General features: G+C 36.5%; 1 protein-coding gene across 11 annotated transcripts in view; it reads left to right on the top strand.

Annotated features, from left to right (window-relative positions):
* CADPS (calcium dependent secretion activator) overlaps positions 1-21,202 on the top strand; it is a 560,269-nt gene that overhangs the window by 414,982 nt on the left and 124,085 nt on the right. For all 11 annotated transcript variants that reach the window (XM_056524520.1, XM_056524514.1, XM_056524517.1 and 8 more), the window contains 2 exons: positions 6,112-6,268; positions 14,956-15,097. In XM_056524520.1, coding sequence (XP_056380495.1) covers positions 6,112-6,268; positions 14,956-15,097 — 299 coding nt within the window. The remainder of the gene's footprint in view (positions 1-6,111; positions 6,269-14,955; positions 15,098-21,202) is intronic.

Raw genomic sequence — 21,202 nt, 5'->3', positions numbered from 1 at the left:
TAGTTTTACTTTTTAATAGTTTGAACCCAGTTTTTAGTAAAAAATTTATATATATATATATATATATATATATATATATATATTGTAATGTAATATTGATAACCGTATTTTACTTTATTTGGGCATTGCCAACAGCTCTTTGTTTTGTTTTCACCTACAAAACTGTTTTGTATTGTTTCAAATATACAGTACACATTATAGAAACATTTTCCGTAGTGCTATTTCATCTCAATGTCTATTTCAATCGTTTACACTTTTTTCCAAGCCAGCTAAGTGATTATTAAATTTCCTTTTCAAATATCACTCAGTGTTCTTGCTATGCCATATTATGACAAATATGTGACATAGCTGAAAAATAAATGTAAAAAAAATATTAGGACTAAATTAATCGTGTTTCCAAGCATGGATTTCCTGAGAATAGAAATGTCATTCTGTTCATTAATCAGAAATGTCTTCTTTTTTTTCTTTATAAATGTTACATGACTTCAGCATAGAAAAGATTTTTTTCTTTCATTTTAGAACCTAATGAACTAATAGGCAAATGTTAACAAATAATGGTAATATGGGATTATATAAAAGCATGTTAGTCAATAAAAATTTCAATTAATTGTTTCTTAAGAAAAAAAAAGCAGTCAGTTTGTTAGCAAAATGTTCATTGTTTTATTGAAATTTATCCCATTTTAAAATAGCCTCGATATTAAATGCTGCCAATTATATAATTATATAAAGTAAATAATATAATTATTTTGTGAAATAAATAAGATATATGATTCAATTAAAGCTAAACAAACCTCTAATAAAACTTTTCTCATAGGTACATATTTAGAAAAATGCAGTAAACGGTCTCCAGTGTCTTTGTTTTTCTCCCAATCTTGTTGAACTCATTTATGGATATGCTATCTGATATACTTCATAAGATATACAGTATACAAGACAGTCTAATGCAGTCATTTGTTCTGTATGCCGTGACTGTAAGTTGACTGAATCATTTGTAATCATTATACCCATACATAGATTCTCTGTCCTCGATCATGCCAGGATTGTGTTTCTTGACAAGGACAATATTGTCATAGTTGAGATGCCCCCATATCTAGGCCAAGAGCTTTATCTATTTTAATGCAAATACATTTCTATTCCCATGGCTCCATAATATACTATATATTATATGAGGAAACAACTATAGCATAAATATCTTGGCTCATAATGACTTTGTTATTTCTCTAAAAGTTAGTTGGTCCTATATGAAGACTTTCATTTTCTCTTATTACCAGTAACCATGGTGTTGGTTAGTATATTGAACAAAAACATTAATATAGTTTTTGTTACTAATTTCTTCTCCTATTGGAGCTGTGGTGTTCTACATACAGTAGGTAGCTAGACTGTTTGAGAAAGTATTACCAGAGGTCTTAATGCACATTTACATTAGGTAGTTGTTGCTAGAATTCTCTGACTGCAACAAATATTTTCAAACAAAGAATTGTTGGTCAACATAATGATTCTCGAACTGAGGATTGTCCCAATAGAAATGCCCATTTAATTTTTAGCCAGGATTTTTTGACACCCTGATCATATTAGGATTGTCAACATTTCTATCACAGGCCCTTGACGTTCCATATACATATTCATTTAACAGTATTTTTGTGATAGCATGAAAATCTAACACCCAAACTCACAATTCCGCAACTTGAACCACAAATCGCATGTGCTTAATACAAAAGTGCACAATTTCTTTTGTTTTCTATGTGTTTTTTTTTTGTTTTGTTTTTTGTTATTTAAACAACAAGGTTTGAATCCACAAACTGTTTCTATGGCTAACTTTTTGCCTTCTTTTTCCTCTCATTTTGTAAAAAAATAAGACTTAAAGGGGTATCCTCATTTCACAAAGTTATCCCTTAATTACAGGATAATTAGGAGATTGGTGAAGGTCTGACCACTGGGACCCCTACAATGTTATTGGCTAAGAAAAATCTGCAAAAATGCCAATATATATATATATATATATATATATATATGCCAATATATATATATATATATATATGTGCCAATATATGCCAATGATATATAATGCACAAAGATTCTGTACTGCTGTACACTCAATGCAGCAAAACTATGTTTGTAGTCTGTGTTATCCTTAAAGGGGTACTGCGGTGGAAAGCAATTTTTAAATCAATTGTTGCCAGAAAGTTAAACAGTTTTGTAAATTACTGTTTATTAAAAGATAAATCATAATCCTTCAAGTACTTATCAGTTGCTGAATAATACAGTGATCTCTGCTGACTGTCCAGGGTATGAAAGGTTTGCTATGAGGATTTTCTCCTGCTCTGGACAGTTCCTGACACAGACAGAGGTGTCAGCAGAGAGCACTGTGGTCAGACAGAAAAGATATAAAAAAAAAAAGAACTTCCTGTGGAGCATACAGCAGCTGATAGTACTGGAGTACTGGATTACTCAAATAGAAGTAATTTACAAATCTGAATAACTTTCTGGCACCAGTTGATTTAAAAAAAATATATAAATTTCCACTGGAGTAATCCTTTAAAAGGGGTATTCCAGGAAAATACTTTTTTTTTATTTATTGATTTTTTTAGATCAACTGGCTCCAGAAAGTTAAGCAGATTTGTAAATTACTTCTATTAAAAAATCTTAATCCTTCCAATAGTTATCAGCTGCTGAAGTTGAGTTGTTCTTTTCTGTCTGACAACAGTGCTCTCTGCTGACATCTCTGCTCAGGAACAGTCCGGAGCATAAGAGGTTTGCTATCGGGATTCGCTCCTACTCTGGACAGTTCCCGAGACAGGTGTCATCAGAGAGCAGTTAGACAAAAAAGAACAACTCAACTTCAGCAGCTTGTAAGTACTGGACGGATTAAGATTTTTTAATAGAAGTTATTTACAAATCTGTTTAACTTTCTGGAGCCAGTTGATATATATAAAAAAGTTTTTCCTGGAATATCCCATTAAGTTGTTGAGGGGTTATCCAGCAGAACTAATTTATTCCAAAAACAGCACCACACCTGTCCACAGAATGTGTGTGATATTACAACTTGGCTCAAATCACTTCAGTGGAACTGAGCTGCAAAACCACACCCAACCTGACAAATGTGTGTGTGTTTTTTTTTTTCTTTTAGAAATTAGATTTGTTGAATGTTGAGTGTCTCAGCATTCGGATTCTTTAGTAATTCGGGTTAATCTATAGACAATAAATGGAGTTGTTGCACATTAAGGGTCCGTTCAGCGCAAAAAAGGCTCGGAGCACAACGGCAGTGTGAACTTAGCCCTAGCTAGAATACACCTATAAAGGAAATCTGTCACCAGTATCACCCGCACTACCCTGTCATACAGACTTGTAGTGCTGGCGATACTGATCAAAATGATACTTACAATGTCCTGAATGGCCCAGCCGTTGCGCCGATATCACTGTTTTTCTTTTTATGTAAATTAGGTCTCTCGGGTGTACTCTGGAAGCGGCGCATGTGCCGTGGCAAAAACTTGCCGCGAGAGCAGGGAGGGAGGCCAACCTTATTGATGAGCCGGGCGGAGCCTCCCGCCCGGCAGAGGATCACATGGTGTTCCCCGAGCTCCGGTCCTAATTCCGCCTGTGCCCGAGAGACATAATTTACATAAAAAGAAAAACGGCACAACGGCTGGGCCAGTCAGGACATTGTAAGTATAATTTTGATCAGTATCACCTGCACTGCAAGCCTGTATAACAGGTTAGTGCGGGTGATACTGATGACACATTTCCTTTAAACCTGAGGCCATACACATACAGAACATTTGTTACAGACATTTCAGATTTGTTATCTTTTAGAAATTTCTGCAACAAAATCTGCTGCATGTAAATATATCCTATGCAACAAAATTCTGGGTTATTAGACAGTGCTGTTAAAAACCTAATGCTGGCCTTTCATTGTTGCTAGATTATTGGGGTATGTTACAATGCATTCGAAAGCCTTTAGACCCTTTTACTTTTTTCACATTTGTTATGTAGCAGCCTTGTGCAAAAATCCCTCATCATTTTGCTCTCAATACTCCATCATAAGAATGTGAAAACAGAATTTTAGTATTTTTTACAAATGTATCAAAATAAAAAAAAAATACATTTTGCATGGACATAAGTATGCAGACCCTTTTTATATGGCATTGGAAATGTAGCTTTGCTAAATTCAGTTGATTCATCATGATTTGGAAAGACACACCGGGGGGAGATTTATCAATACCACTGCAGAGGAAAAATTGCCCAGTTGCCCAGAGCAATCAATCAAATTGCTTCTTTCATTTTGCAGAGGCCTTGTTAAAAATGAAAGAAGAAATCTGATTGGTTGCCATGGGCGACTGGGCAACTTTTCCTCTGCACAGGCTTTCATAAATCTCCCCCACCCTGTCTACATATGGTCTCAGAGTAGACAATTTATCAAAGGAAAAACTAAGCCATGAGGGGAAAAACTGCCTGTAGAGCTCAGTGGATTGTGTGGAGGCATAGATCTGGAGAAGCACAGTAGCTTCCATAATTGTTAATTGAAAGACATTTGAAACAACCACCAATCCGGGCTTTATGGCAGAGTAGTCAGAAGAAAGCCTCTCCTCAAGGCTGCAACATAACAAATGTGAAAAAAATGAAAGCATCTGAAGACTTTCTAAATGCACTGTATATGACTTAGTCCTCATAAGTAGGGGCCAAAATGCTTCATTGAAGCAGAAGATTTGACCAGATATAGTTTTTAATATACTCATTCTTTACAAGGTAAGTGATCATAAATGCGGTGGGTTTAAAAACGATGCAAAAATATACATTTTGTAACTTATATTATTATATGTTACACATATTTAAAGGGGTATTTCAGCAGTACAAGGCAATTTCTTATTTATTCTTACTTGCTATAAAATTAAAAAAACAAGTATTCTCCCCTGTTCTGATCCCCTGCCACTGCTGTTTCAGCAGTGCACAGCCCCTGCTGCTCTCCACTGCTTCCTATTTCCTGTGATGTATTGGTCCCACATGAAATGCCCACTCAGCATATCATTGGCCAATGTGGGTCTCCACTGTGGACTGTTAGTGGCTGAATGGGAAGATCTGCAAGCTCAATATGTCAGACGAAGCTGGGATCAGTGGCGAGCAGTGAGGACAAGAAAATATTGGAATAGCATTTTCAGGGGATCAGGGCAGGTGAGTTTACATGAGTTTTTATTTTAAAAGCAAATGGCATCAATTAGAGAAATGTGGGTAGAGCTGATATACCCCTTTACCATATAGCATAGTATAGATTGTAGTATTATCTCAGAATGTATTATTAGCCTTATTTTATTTATTTTTTTTAGCCTAGCCTTGGCTATGTTACTAAATGAGCATGTCCTTGGCAGTGGTACTTACCTAATAGATGGAAAACTTAAAAAAAAAATGTTCTGGTCCTATCAGACTTTCAAGGAAATATAATTTCTCAGTATTTTTCAACATGTCTGTCTCCCAGACAATTGTGTAAGAATAGACAAGTCACTCATTCTGCATGCTCTTCCCAATGAAGATGAAAAAACACGCATGCGTCTGAAACACATTCACATCTCTGCTCTGTATGATGTGAATGACACTTTGATCAAAACAACTTATCTATTTTAATTTAACTCCCATGAGCATGAAATTGAGTTACTTCACTGAATTTTTTTTTATCTGTTTTGTTATGCGAACATTTTGTATAATTTAAAAGGAAACACAAAAAAGCTCTAAACATCCCACAACTTTTTCAAATAATCTTTTGTAAATAAATTCATTTGAACAACATATTTTGGCAATAAGGGTCAATCTCTAAGACAGTTCAGTGAAGAAACTCAAGATGATCTCCCAAATTTCTACACTAACGAATGAAATGGTTAAACCTTGAATTCTGAGCATGACCTCGGAATGATTTGCATTGTAAAGGGAACATGTTTCTTTTTTGATTTAATAACTCTGCTAATTCTCTCACTACTCATCTATTTTAGATGCACAGTTCTCTTTACAATGGTGTTTTCTTGGAACCTTTTGCATTATGAGATTTAGAGGGGTGGGGGATAACTTCTCAAATTTGTCATAAAATGATTTTTTTTTTTTCAAATTTTCTTTTTATCGTACCTGAAGGCGTTCGCTTGGTGGTCAGACTTAATGGTAGAACATGCAGAGACATTCCTTTCTCTTTTCGCGGTGGATATGGATGCAGCTTTGGAGGTGCAGCCACCAGACACATGGGACAGCTTTCCATTGTTTCAGCTCCTGAATGATTTCCTCCGTAGTGACTGTATGTATTTTTATTTTTGGTTTATGTTGCAGCTTAAATTTATTTAATTAATAATTTTGAGGAAGAAAATGAATGGGGCTGTCCAGTAAAATGTATGATTTTCATATTGTCCCCAGCCTGTCTAATAAAAATACAAACACTTTAACTCACCTTCTTCCACTCCCCTGTAGCCTCTGTTATTGGGACGCCCCATCTTTGGGGACTCTTTGCTTACAGTCTGTTTCCCAGAGCTGTGATATGACCTCAAATCACCAAGCACCCCACCTCTGCCAGTCATACTCAATCGGCACTGTCAGTTTCCCCAGCTGTAGACGCAACACTCTGCAGCTTCCGGGTATAGCAGAGTCATCAACCACAAATAGGTTGGCCTGATTCCAGAGCTACAAGGGAGCGGAAGAAGGTGTTTGTTATTTTATTAGGCAGACTGCGGTCAATAGGAAAATAATACATTTTACCGGACAACCCCTGTTTTTTTCAACAAAATATTTTATCAAGCGCTATTAAAAAGATTCTTACTTTTTGGGTATATTTATAGACAGGTTGATGTTGTGGTATAATATAACATAATGTGTACTACAGTATTTAGAATATAGAAAAGTTATATTATGCAATTAAAGAATATTATGCAGTGTGTATATATATACATATATATATATATATATATATATACATACACACACATACATATATATATATATATATATATATATACGGTATATATATATATATATATATATATATATATATATATATATATTCTATATATAATTTGCTTTAGGGATAAATACATGATATTGATGATGATAGTGATGACTGCTTAGATTTCTGCCAGGGGTCCAAGTATTTCTGATGAATCATAAGCTAGTGGGCTCCATCAGGATTTGTGGGCATCCACTTGAAAATTTAAAAACTTACCTGATATCACTATCATGGCCTTTTTAATGGGCACCATGATGTTATATTGTGTTTTTACTGCTAATAATAATGACCAATAATTTCTATTTTTGTCCCTGCTATGGCAAGTGCCCTAAAGGGCAAATATATGGTTTAGCCAACAGTAAAGTTTGGCTCTGTTGACATATTGTTTTAACCCTTCATTTGCTGTATGAGCTGGAATATCTCCGGTCAGTGATACCGACCTTTTTGGCCAAAAATCGTTAGTGGTTTTTGGCTAATGGAGGCTTGAAGTGGTTGTCCCACAATGAAAAAAGTTATTTAATTGTTTTCTCCCCAGGGAGACATGGTGATACAGCACCAGCAACATAGCATGCCCCTACAAATAAGGGGAAAAGTAACAAACTATGTTACTACTCTCATCCGGAGTATTAAGACAACTTATTTCTGCATAAGTCAAAGTTAAAGTTCTTATATAGGTATAAAACTAATAAAAGTTCTATCGTTTTTGAAAACTTTCAAATAAATCATATGCTTGAGTTTATTTTCCTCTCAACCAACTTAATCATGGCTCATCCATCCCCTTGTTGTAATAAGACATTATCGTCATCTATAATGTGCCATGGGAAAGGCTTATTTTAACGTCATCATATCAGACATAAATATCCTCTTTACTCATTAAGTGTTAAAATGAGAATATCCAATGACTTCCATTACTTAATCCCTGCTGTTTTGCTCCAGTCAAGGCCATAGAGCAAAACACTTAGACATACTCATGGTACTCATGAATAATTTATAGGGAAGGGCATGACACAGAGCTTATTGTCAGTAGCAAGTCATTGGAGATTACATGGCCTTCTGTTTATCTAATACATGTTCAGGGGAGGATACTACAAATTCAGGTTCATTTCCCACATGGACAGCAAACACTAGAATTAGAAACAGAGGACAATTTTTATTTACAGACAAATATGTGATAATCTAACATGCAGCAGTCAATGGAATATTACAAATTCAAGTCTGTAAAATAAAAAAATATATAAATGAGGACTAGAGAGAAACTTGCAAAACAAAATGTTTCCTTTAGTGTTTCCAATATTCATAAAGGCAAGAATAGAACACTCTGCAGCACCATTTGTGTTTTTAAAAGTCATGGAATCTTAATGGAAACTGAATCTGTTCGAGTCTGGTGGCTCCATCAGGATTCATGGGCATCCATTTAATATACTAACAATTAATATTAAATATAATTTTTAATATTTCCCCCAGGGACTAAATGTGATAAATTAAAACAGATATCTGACATAGCTGACACGCCTCCGTTATGTACAAAAGCCATGACACTAGTGTGAACAGAGCCTTGTGTTCACTGCTTGATCCCAGTTATTAACTAGTTCCAAAAAACAGATCCAGAATTTGACACAATAAAAATTATTAAAGATAAAATATCAATGTGAAGTTTTATGATAAATGTAAATATCAAAGATCCTTTTTAACTTCCGCATTTAAAAAATTTAAATATATTGTACATTTTCCAATTATGTGTGTGCAATGGCCCCTAACAGCGACCTCAAATTATTGGAATTGAAATACAGGATCCTCCTTTCTCCTAAGCAACTCCATCTGCTAGACTGCTAGGAACGGGTAGTATTTGCTGCACTAAGAAATCTGCCATCTGCTAATCTAAAGATAATTTGCTGCCTTTTGCCTGCTGTCTTGAAAGTATCAGAAGCCAATTTTCAGAACCATTGCTTTTTTCCCCGAAATATGCCTAATTTAAATGATTTGTTAAATTATGTCTTGCATTACATACTGAAAAATAGAACTGGTTTATTGCAACAAAACACATCTGTGACTTTTTAGGATTTTTTTCCCCCTGATTTACTTAACATTTCACACTTGTATCTTTGATTATGTAAATGGTTTTCCAAAATGAAACAAAAAAATGCCTTGCTGGATAGCAGTATGTTAATGTTAATATCACAAAATAATTGTTAAGATGTGGATTCACTTAGACTCATTTAAATAAAGACCCATGATAGGAGGAAAGTACTTTGATTGGTGCAGATCACATGTATGCCAAAAACACCTGTGCTAGCATTTAGGTTTCTTGAAGCCCTTTTGTGCAGGTGTTTTTAACCCGTTTACGCAAAATCAGGTACATGTACCTGATGAATCGCGGTGACTTCGCGCAACATCAGGTACATGTACCTGATGGACATAAACTGTCACAGCGCCGCCGCGCGCTGTGACAGTTTTATGAAACTTGCTGTGCTACACAGCAGGACCTCCCTGAAGCCGGCCAGGGACCAATCGCAGCGGTCCCCGGCCGGCGATCGCTGCTATTGGTCCGTCAGTTCAGACGAACCGAAAGCAGTGATCTGGCGGCGGTCTCCTCCTTCCCCCTCTCCTCCGTCGCTTCATTCAGTGAAGCGATCGGTGGTGAGAGGGGCCCCGTTGGGGGAGGCCGCCCGCAGCACTCAGGATCGGAGCGCAGCTCCGATCCTGAGTTAACCCTGTAGACGCTGCGGTCACTGTGACCGCGGCGTCTATTAGGATTACAGAGGGAGGGAGCTCCCACTGTCACCATCGGCGCTCTGCAAAGTGAAAGCAGAGCGCTGATGGTTGCCATGGCAACCGGAGGACTGACAGTAGCCTCCGTTGCCATGGCAACATGAGTGATCAGTCTCTACCTAAGGTAGGGACTGATCTTTCCTATGCCTGTCAGTACTGACAGACATAGGCAAAATTCAATGGAGTACAGATGTGTACTCCATTGAATTCTGTGTATAACAGTAAAACAAAAAAAAGTTAAATGTGAAATAAAGTGAAAAAGAAATTAAAAAAGTGGAAAAAAAAATAAAAATGTGAAAAAAAATTAAAATAAAAAATATGAAAAATAAAATGAAAAAAATTGGAAAAAAATAGTAAAATAAATTATATATATATATAATACACCCCAACACAAACTCAAAAATAGTCCCCCCAAAAACATCAACATGTCCCGCAAAAAAAGAGTCCATACACAATTGCGTCAGTGAAAAAATAAAAAAGTTATGGCTCACAGAATACGGCGAATTAAAAACGTGATTTTTTTTACTAAAATCGTTTTTATGCTATAAATGAACTAAAATATAAAAAAAAGCATAGAAATTTGGTATCGCCGTAACCGTATCAACCTGCAGAGTAAAGTTAACATGTCTTTTATACCGCATGACGAACGACCTAAATTCTTTTAATAAAAAACAACTGCAGAATAGATTTTTTTATGTATATCACCTCATAAAAAATAAAATAAAAAACGCTCAAAGTGTCACATGTGTCCCAGAATGGTACCAATAAAAGCGTCAACTTGTCTCCCAAAAATATTTTTTCACCCCAAGGCGTCTGCGACTTTATATGATGCCAACAAAATATCCTAAACTAAAAGGGTGCCCCAAAATCCACATAGCACTCCTTCATGTCTGAGGCCTGCATGAGAGACACGTAGCGCACAAAGGCCACATATGGAATATTTCTAAAAACGTCAGAATTCAGGGAATAAATCTTGAGTTTTATTTCTTTGTCAACACCTATTGTGTTACAGAAAAAAATGGATAAAAATGAAAAATCTGCAAAAAAAATGAAATTTTTAAATTCAGCCTCCACTTTGCTTTCATTTCTGTGAAGCACCGAAAGGGTTAATAAACTTCTTTAATGTCATTCTGACTACTTTAAGGGGTGCAGGTTATAAAATGGGGTGATTTATGGGGGTATCTAACATTCAGGCCCCTCAATTCCACTTCAGAACTGAACTGGTCCCTGAAAAATCAGATTTTGAAATTTTCTTGAAAATCTGGAAAATTGCTGCTAAACTTATAAACCCTCTAACATTCTAAAAAAGTAAAATAATGTTTATCAAATGATGGGAACATAAAGTAGACATATTGCAGATGTGAATTAATCATTAATTTGGTGCGATATGACTATTTATGGTACAAGCATAAAATGTAAAGTCTAGAAAAATGCAAATTTTTCATTTTTTTGCCAAATTTTTCATTTTTTTTACAAAAAACGCTGAATATATCAATCAAAATTTACCACTAATGTAAAGTACAATATGTCACGAAAAAACAATCTCGGAATTGGATTGATAAGTAAAAGCATTCCAGAGTTATTACCACATAAAGAGACACATGTCAGATTTGAAAAAAAGGCCTTGGTCATTGAGGCCAAAACAGGCTGTTGAGTAAAGGGGTTAAAGGGGTATATAACATAAGAAAGGTTGTGTGCAGCTCACAGCAAAAGTGTCCAAGGTATCTGTGGTTATTTACTGATGCCCAACGGTTAATTTAGAGCAATAATATAAGAAAATAATAACCACAACTCAAGGACACTACCAATAAAAATGGTACATAATGTTATTGGAAAAGACTGTGCTTCAATTTCTTTATGTATTTATTAAAACACATATATACATAAAAATTTAACAATTATAATAAAAGAACATATAAATATGCACTAGTAATGCAAAATCTACCAATGGGTCCTAGTGATAGAATAGATGTAAATAGATAAAACACTGCCACTGGATATTAGAGCACTATTACTGAATATAGTTTTACAACAGATCTGTTAGTTCGGCAATTGATAGTCCGGCACTCCTGGTTAGATGTTGCTAAAATGAATGATTGATATTCTGACACTTCTAGGTAGTCTCAAGGATAGTTAAAGATATCCACCTATGAATTTCTTATATGTATCTCTCACCGCTGGTCTCATACTGCGACGGACCCACTTTGATGTCAGAGATAGCTAGAGATATCCACCTATACAGTTCTTATATGTATTTCTCACCAATCCTCCGGCCGCTGGTCTTGTGCTGCGACGGACCTACTTTGATGTCCTGCGGATGTTGGTTTCATGCGAGCGCTGTAGTCGCTCTCTGGGATACAGCCAGCTGCTGGCCCCGGGATAGATACCGTGCATGCTGTGTTGTTCAATCTCCCACGAGGTTGCTTCTATTGTTACTCCAGCAAGAGTAGTGTGGCTTCCATGTAGAGTTCCCGAACAGAGAATCAGAGGATCAGGTGGAATAGGCGGATATCCTGCAATTTGCGGAGTCATAATTCAGGTGCCTGAATACTGACTCCGCGAATTGCAGGATATCTCCAATTTTACCTGATCCTCTGATTCTAGGACCCAGTGGTAGATTTTGCATTACTAGTACATATTTATATGTTTTTTTATTATAATTGTTAAATTTATATATATATATATATATATATATATATATATATATATATATATATATGTGTGTGTGTGTTTTAATAAATACATTAAGAAATTGAAGCATGGTCTTTTCCAATACCATTATGTACCATTTTTTATGGTTGTGTCCTTGAGGTGTAGTTATTATTTTCTTATGTTTTCAAAGGAGTACTCCAGCAGAAAGGTTATCCGGCAAAGGGTTATATTTTTGAAAACATGCAAAGGATGCCAGCAAAAAAAACAAACGACTTTGCTTACCTGCGCTTTCTAGTGCCTCCAATATCGCTGCTTTAGTCTCCAATGCAATCCTCTTCCTGTTAATGGGGTTAATGCGTCACAATGCAGCTCAACAAATCACTGGTCAGAGCGGTTTCTTGCCTCAGCCAGTCAGTGATTGACTGAGTGGCAATGTGATGTACTGAGCCCCGACACCAGTAAGAAGACTGGGGCTTGGGCTCAATATGTCACTTTGCTGTCAAGCCAATCACTGACTGGCTAAGGTGAAACACCGCTCTGACCAGTGATTTGCCGAGCTGCACTGTGACGCATCGATAACCGACACTAGTAAAAGGATTGCATCGGGAACTACAGCAGCGTTACCCAAGGTGGGTAGCATGGGAGGTACATTTTCTTTTTTTTTAACGTTTTTTTGAGCTAGTCACTGACCTTAGTGGTAACCTGCCCCAGGCAGTGATTGTAAGGGGCTGAGCAGCCACTCTCTAGTGTAGAGAGGAGACCAGGAAGTTGTTAGCTGTGGGGACTGGGCTTCATTGGAATGGTATCCCCGCTTGACCACTATTAAGAATTTCCAAAAATCACTGGACAACCCTTTAAGGCAGAGTTTCTCAACCAGTGGGCTCCATTCGGACAAAAATTTGGACGTGCTAACAACATTAAATATTGCTCACTGTAACTTTTTTCTATAGAACCTTTTCCATATAAAATGTGGGCTCAAAGAGAGCGTAGCAGATGCAAATGAGATTGAAGCCAAGTTCCATTTGTATCATGATTCCTGTCACCACTAGTTATATTAACAGTGGCGCCCTGGAGCGAGCATGATGCAAATGAAGGCTAGTCAGTCCAGTCTTCATTACATACAGTGTTTTCACTGTGCCCATTCATTTACAGAGGTAAAGATAATGGCTGATCATTATATGTCATTTGCATATTAAATATTACAAAACACACTATAATAAAAAAAAAAGCTGAACAATCAAAATTTAGGCCAAACATACATACTTCCTATCATAAGGAGAAAGGAAAAGCTTCTGCCAAAGACCCCTGGTAACATTAGTCTGGGGAAGGGAATGTTGAAATCCATGATGGATGATCTTGCGAATATTGTTTGACTATTCAGTATTTATCTATATTTGTCAGCAATCCTTGGAAGTTTTGCTTGGTAGGTTCCAGGTCCTGACCCCTTCATTGATCCCTGATAGGAAGGGGCAGAAATGTTTGGCTGTAGGCTGTGCCCCTTTGGCTTTGATCGGCTTTTGCCATGAATATTGGGAGAGATGTATGTCTTATATACTGTCTAGGAGACCATATACCCCTCATTATAAAGCAAAAAATAAATAAAAAAACGGATGATCAAAGCCAAAGGGGCACAGTGTTCAGCAATGTGCTTTACCCCTTCATTCTAAAGGTCTCAAGAGCCAAACTCTCAACATCAAACTTTTTTTTTTATATTTAAGACTATAAAAATGTAAAAAATACCACTGTATAAGATTATGTATTGCTCTTAAAATACTACATTAGGGACCATATGTAAATAAGATCAATGCTGAATGTATCCTTTAAATAAGCCAAATAAATATAATAAAAAAAATGTTTTGTTTTGAAAATATTAGTAAGAAATAAAACAGAAATGAAATCCAAATTCCTATTGTGTTGTGTTTTAGACATATTTGAAGACCATATAGCATATGAATTTGTTTGTTTGTTTGTTTTTTTAAAGGGGTACTCCGGCGCTAAGACAGCTGTCACGCCCCCTCCATAGGATTGCATTGCTCCGTCCCAGTGATCGCGAGTAATCAGACCCGGAGCGAGCACGCACCGGGGGCTGATTCTAACGGGGTGCGGTGTGGAAGATCACAAGGGTCCCCAGTGGCGGGACCCCCGCGAACAGGCATCTTAGTGCCGGAGTACCCCTTTAAATCTAATAATGAATTCTGTTAAGGTCTATGGAAAACAGCAGTCAGTATACATTTTGTATAACAAATTGCAGTAATTCAAACGTTGGAATTATGGCTATTTTTAATATATATAATGTGTGCTCTGGCGACCACTTAGGAATACATAATTAGATCATAAAAAAATTACATCTTTTTATATCTATTTTACTGCTGTTTTTTTCTTCATTTTATACTGTCTAAAGCCATTGTGCGTTTAGATTGGTTGAGTTTAGCTTCCTTTGATATACTATTTAATGAAACAATTGCTTGATCTACCTTAATGGAAAAATCAATGGCTATATTATATGTTGATTTATATACCGATCAGAATGATCAATTTACAGCGCTCTGATATGCTTATGATTCTAGATAACTTATGCAATGGAAAATTCCACAAACATCTCCAAGACCTGTTTGCTCCACTTGTTGTCAGATATGTCGACCTCATGGAGTCCTCAATTGCACAGTCAATTCACAGGGGCTTTGAGCGTGAATCGTGGGAGCCAGTAAAGTAAGGAACCCTTTGATACAATCGGAGTTTGTAGCAGATGGATGGAAGTTCTTACTCAAATGGGAATAATTGTTCTTGATTCTCGTCAGTCTTAAAGTGTCTGTTATCTGCATCTGATGTTACATTTTCTCTGTTAATGGAAAACAAAGTAGAGAGCCATTATATTTCTTATGTTCGCTATATATTTTAGTGTAATAATATCTAAGTCTAGGTTGTAAGTAATTTTCTGTTACCCTGATATATGTATCTCAATGGGACCTTATTAACATTCCATTTGCTTGATACAAATTCATTCATGTAGTTCAATAGATGCTTAGAATTTTAAAGTCAGATTTTGGATAAAAGTATTAAGTTGATGACATTTGATATTTTCTAGGTGAAGTTTGGACCTGCATCTCTTGACTGTTATGTGTATTGCTTTACATTTCATTCTTTAAGCTGTTGTGTTCCACCTTGATGTTGTTACAGTGTGTGTATGTAGTTGAATTGCGAATTACAGACATAAGGTACATATCTACTGCAGTCTATTCTAGTGAGGTCTCTCCATAAATGGTCAAATAATATATTGAGGCATTCCAAGGCATTAGCAGTATCTGCTAAGGCCACTTGCATTTATATATTTTTTTTACTATTTATGACCTGCATATTTTAATAGGTTTCTTTAAAGTGAATGACCATGTATCAAAGGCATTTTGTTGTAAAATAAATTATTTAATATATTCAGACTGTAAAAATGTAAATATACATTGCTGTCCTTTGCACCATTGCCATTTTGATGCTGCCCAGATCTACACCAATGTCTGTTTCCTAGTATACGGTCTTGACAGACAAGGAATGATGCTAAGCTAATGATAGAATGCAGCAGTGAACTCCCTTATTCAGTGATTGGCTAGTGGGCATTCCTAGAAATGTCTTATGTGTCAAGATCAGGCAGCAGAGGTCTGGGCAGCGTAAGAACAACGGACGTGGGAAAATTTAGTAATTCTAAATTTTGTAAACCCAGCGAGCCCCTTTTCACAAAATACATCCAATTAGCAAATCCTTTTAACGCCGTATAATTGTACATCAAGCATTAGGCCTATTTATCTTTAGCCCCTGCTGCAAATGGACGTTCATTAACGTCCATCTGTGGCTCCCGAGTTATGACGTGCGCTCAGCAGGTGAGCGCACATCCTACCCGGTGGGTCCCAGTTGCTATAGGCTGATGTCCAGCATTAAAGGAGATGTCCGGTACAGACTATTTCTATTCCATCCAGCCCAGGCTGCAAAAAAAGATAAAACAATCTTTCACTTACCTTGCTACGTTGCCCCGGAGCTCCGCAACAGCTAATCGGTCAGCCGGACTGTCTACTTCCTACTTCCTTTAGCCCGGGACGTTACAACAGCGATGTCCCGCTTCGGCCGGTGATAGGCTGTAGCGCTGTGTGACGTCCCGGGCTAAGGGAAGTAGGAAGTAGACAGCCAGGCCGACCTATCAGTTGTTGCAGAGCTCCAGGGGAATGTAGGAAGGTAAGTGAAAGTTTGTTTTCTCTTTTTTTTGCAGCCCAGGCAGGATGGAATAGTCCTTACCGGACATGCTCTTTAACCCTTTAGACGCGGTTATCAAACTTGATCGCTGTGTCTAAAACAAAAGTAAACATTGCCGGTTAGCTCAGTGATGCTGTTCGAGACTGCCGTGGTGAAATCGCTTGCAGGACAAGAGGAGGATCCCTACCTACCTACTCGCTGTCCGATCGTCGAATGACAGCACTCTGCCTGAGATCAAGGCAGAAGCAGTGGAGCGGCAATAACACTGATTAATGCCATGCTATTGCATGGCAGTGATCAGTGTAGGAAATCAGTGTGAGCAATGTTATAGTCCCCTATGTGTTAATAAATGTGATTTAACCCCTTCCCTAATAAAAGTTTGAATCATCCCCCTTTTCCCATAGAAAAAACCGAGTAAATAAAAATAAACATATGTGGTATTGCCGCGTGTGTAAATGTCCGAACTATAAAAAATATCATTAATCGTTAATTAAACCGCACGGTCAATGGCGTACACGTAAAAAAAAGTCCAAAATATTGTATTTTTGGTCACTTTTTATACTATAAAAAAATGAATAAAAAGTGATAAAAAAGTCACATCAAAACAAAAATGGTACCAATAAAAACTTCAGATCACGACTCAAAAAATTAGTCCTCATACCACCCCTTATACGGAAAAAAAAGTTATAGGGGTCAGAATAGGACGTTTCAATGTATACATTTTGGTGCATGTAGTTATAATTATTTTTAGTAGTAAAATAAAATCACACCTAAATAAATTTGGTATCCTTACGACCGTATGGACCTACAGAATAAATATAAGATGCAATTTTTACCTTAAACTGCACTGCGTAGAAACAGAAGCCGCTAAAAATTACAAAATGGCTTTTTTTTTTTTGCCCCACAAATAATTTTTTTCTGGTTTCGCCGTAGATTTTGTCGTGAAATTATTAATGGTATTACAAAGCAAAATTGATGGTGCAAAGAACAAGCCCCACATGTATTTTTAGGTGGAAAATTTAAAGTGTTATGATTTTTAGAAGGTGAGGGGGAAAAAACTAAAGGGCAAAAATTTAAAATCGCCAAAGAGGGGAGTTAAGAACGGTCAGGGTCTCAATTTCTAATGCAGAGCTTCAACTCACCTGTATAGACAAAGAGCTAGCAGGAGCTCAGGAGTTTGGTGCATACAAGGATTTAAATTTTTTTAAAAAAAAACATGCCTAGGCAACCAAAAAAATTGTACCTCTCATTCAGTCCCCAGTATCAATGCACCTGATCTCCGCTGTGCTCCACCTCTTAGTGCTGGGGGTCAGTATGTCCGAATGCCAGAGTCAGGACACCTCTGTGGCCAGTGATTGGCTGAGAGGTAATGTCTTGCACCTGATTGGCTTAGCATTCTGACATATTGACTCCCAGCACCAGGAAATGAAGCATGGTGGAGAACAGTGATACTGGAGGCCAAGTGAGAGGTAAGTATAGATTTTTTTTTGTTTTTTTTGGCAGCCTGGTCATATGATCTAAAGAAACCCTTTCCCCCAGACAGTTCCTTTAGGCTCATTGATTAAACAGGATGCAGATAGAGCATATGCTCCCTCCAGTGGCTACTGAAGCCAGCAAAATTGTAACATTTAATTCTTGGAATACTTTAAATACTTGGAAGTTAGTTGGTGCTCTGAAAAAGCAGAAAAATTAAGCTGCAAACATAAAATGGAATATTAAAGTAATTGCCACGTAATTTTGCACCTAATAAGGGAACAGAAAAGAGTTCAGTGGGCGATATTTCAGGGGTGTAATAGTATGTATTGCCCTTAAAATACTACATTATGGACTATACATAAATAAGGACAATGCTAAATGTATCCTTTGAGTAAGCCAAATAAATTTAATGAAAAAGATATTTCGTTTCAAAAATATTAGTAAGGAAAAAAAACAGAATTTAAATCCAAATTCTTATTGTGTTGTGTATTAGACATCTTTGAAGACCATAAAGCATATTTATTTCAACATGTCTTAAAGCACAAAACAATGAGGAGACATATGGGCGTTATTCATGAGCTTATGTATATCTTAATGAGTGCGCTTTTTTATTCTGACAAAATCACCGACACGAGAAAGTCCCCAAAAATAATTGATAACAAAAGAAAATGTCTGAGAGTTTTGATTTGTGTTCTCTAATGCCGAATGCTTCTACCTACTTTGTCCATGCATCCTGGTGACATCCAAGTACAGAGTACAAACCATATTATGTTGAATATATTTTAGTTGTAGAGGAGTGTATGTAAATTTATAGTCCTTCTCTTCATTATCAGCGTATTAGAAAAAAATTACAGTAAATAGACAAAATACCAAAAAATCCATAAACAAAGTTAGATATGCCTGTAGTATGTTTGTCGTATATGAAAATTGGACAAGCCATGGAATAGAACTAGATTACAGTAAACTATTTAATTATTAAATACTGCATAGTTTACAATATGTGCCTCTCTATCCAACTGGAACTTTCATATAAATTCCATATAAGCAAAGACTTTTGACATAGAAACTTATATTGTTAGCTAGAGAGTGGTAGACATCTAATGACACCAAGGATTGGTAAAACAACTATCATTCTTTAGAAAACTACCTTTTCTTCTAGTAAGATGGCCTACTTTAGAAATTGTTAGTGGCTGGTGTGCAGTTTGTTTACATTTTTGTACGTTACCAAGCTTTCCCTTTACTCCCCAATAATAAAATATTTTTCTAGATTAGAAAAATATGTCTGCCTTCTCCCAAAGGTAGATTTAAACCAGTTAACGGTTAGTGTTAGGCTGGGTTCACACTACGTTTTGTCCCATACGGGACAATGCGCTTTTACAACCGGACCTAAATCCGTGGTTGACCACGGTTTTAGGTCCGGTTGTAAAAGCGCATACGGCGCAAAAATGAGCCGACCGGACCGAACGTTTCACTCCGGTCGGCTCATTGAAATGAATGACATACGGGAGCGCATACGGTCACATACGGGAGCGCGAGCTTTTAGCTCCCTCCTGCCGTATGCGCTCCCGTATGGGACAAAACGTAGTGTGAACCCACCCTTATTTTGTGTAAGGCAATGCAGCCAAGTCCTATTTACGGGAAGTAAGTTGAAATATCAGAAACAACCAGATCTGGAGTAGTAAAAAAAGAAACCCTTTCTTTCTAATCCTTTACAGTCCTATATGGCTGTGTTACACTCTCGACCAGATTTATAAAAAACAAACTAGTTCTTAGACAGTGAAAATTTAGATCAGACAGTTTGGTTCACATTTACGAAAAATTTTTGACAACATTACCATCCTTAAGTGTCAAAAAAAATGCACTTTTTTGTGCCTTTTTTGATGATTACAGCTTTAAGTGCATGTGTAGAAAAAAAAAAAAATTGGCGGTTAATTTTCTGATATGTGAACTTACCCTAAGGATGCACCAAGTTAAGAGAAATGGCTCAGGCTGTTTGATAAATCACATTGTTAGGCACACGGTAAAATGTCTGCTCAGAAAATTCCATGCAGACATTTCACAGGCAGTTCAGCGGAACATGCTCGTGCTAGGACCGCTCGAAAATGTGCTGTCTCATAGACGGCCTTGCTTTTCCAAGCAGAATATGAAAAAGATTGAACAGGTTTAATGTTTTTGCGGATGCCCGAATCGGGATTTTCGTGTCATATGTTGTTGCCACGGAGATTCAGACGTGTAAACAGCAGAATCCCATTGAAATCATGAGATTCATGTGGAATTCCGCAAAGACATTTTGCCGTGTGAACATAGCGTTAGACTGTCTAGTCTATCATATTTTTTACACTTTGGAAAATCTACAGCACTGAATTTCTTTAGCAAATTTTATGCGAAATTTGCCACTGAAATTCAAAGTCCCATTCACTAGTGGTCTTTTTCCGTTTGGATTTCAATGAAAGAATAAACATGTTAATTTTTTTGGTGGGATCACATTTCTTGTTTTGCTACGGAACTTCTAGCGTGTGAACTGAGCAGCAGAATACCATTAAGATCAATGGGAGGCTGCTACATGCAGAATTCACTCAAAATTTACTTTTCCTCAAGTGTCTAATATTCTGATAATATCCAGCCATAAATAAAAAAGTTATGTAAGACAGTTTTTTTAGGGGTGAAAAATATGCTATAATTTTGACACATATGCAAAAGAAATACTGCCCCCTGTGTGAAGCCATATGGTGTCCTATGTAAAATACTTCTTATAAAGTATGCAATAGCATGGCAATTACCAAATAAATTAAAAGGGTGAATTAAAACAACTATTATAGTCCTCAGTTTTGTTTTGTGACTAGTTCTCAGCTTGTTTTTGTGATGCTTATAAAATTCTGCTACAGTGTTTTTGGTGGTTTTATATTGTGATTGTGCATTGTATGTATTTGTTATATAATTACCATTTTTAATTCCACCAGTCCGATAAATATTCCATCCTCATGCTTCTTTCTTAACTGGTTTGCTTTATTTTCTGTTTATGTTTTTTGTTCTATTTTGTGATTTTGTTAAGAGCGTTTTTGTGCTTCTGCTACATCCGCATTGTCATGTTATGGTATCTTT

This window comes from Hyla sarda, chromosome 6 (genome assembly GCF_029499605.1).
Source record: "Hyla sarda isolate aHylSar1 chromosome 6, aHylSar1.hap1, whole genome shotgun sequence".
Taxonomy (NCBI): domain Eukaryota; kingdom Metazoa; phylum Chordata; class Amphibia; order Anura; family Hylidae; genus Hyla; species Hyla sarda.
This window is presented reverse-complemented; position numbering and strand designations above follow the sequence as displayed.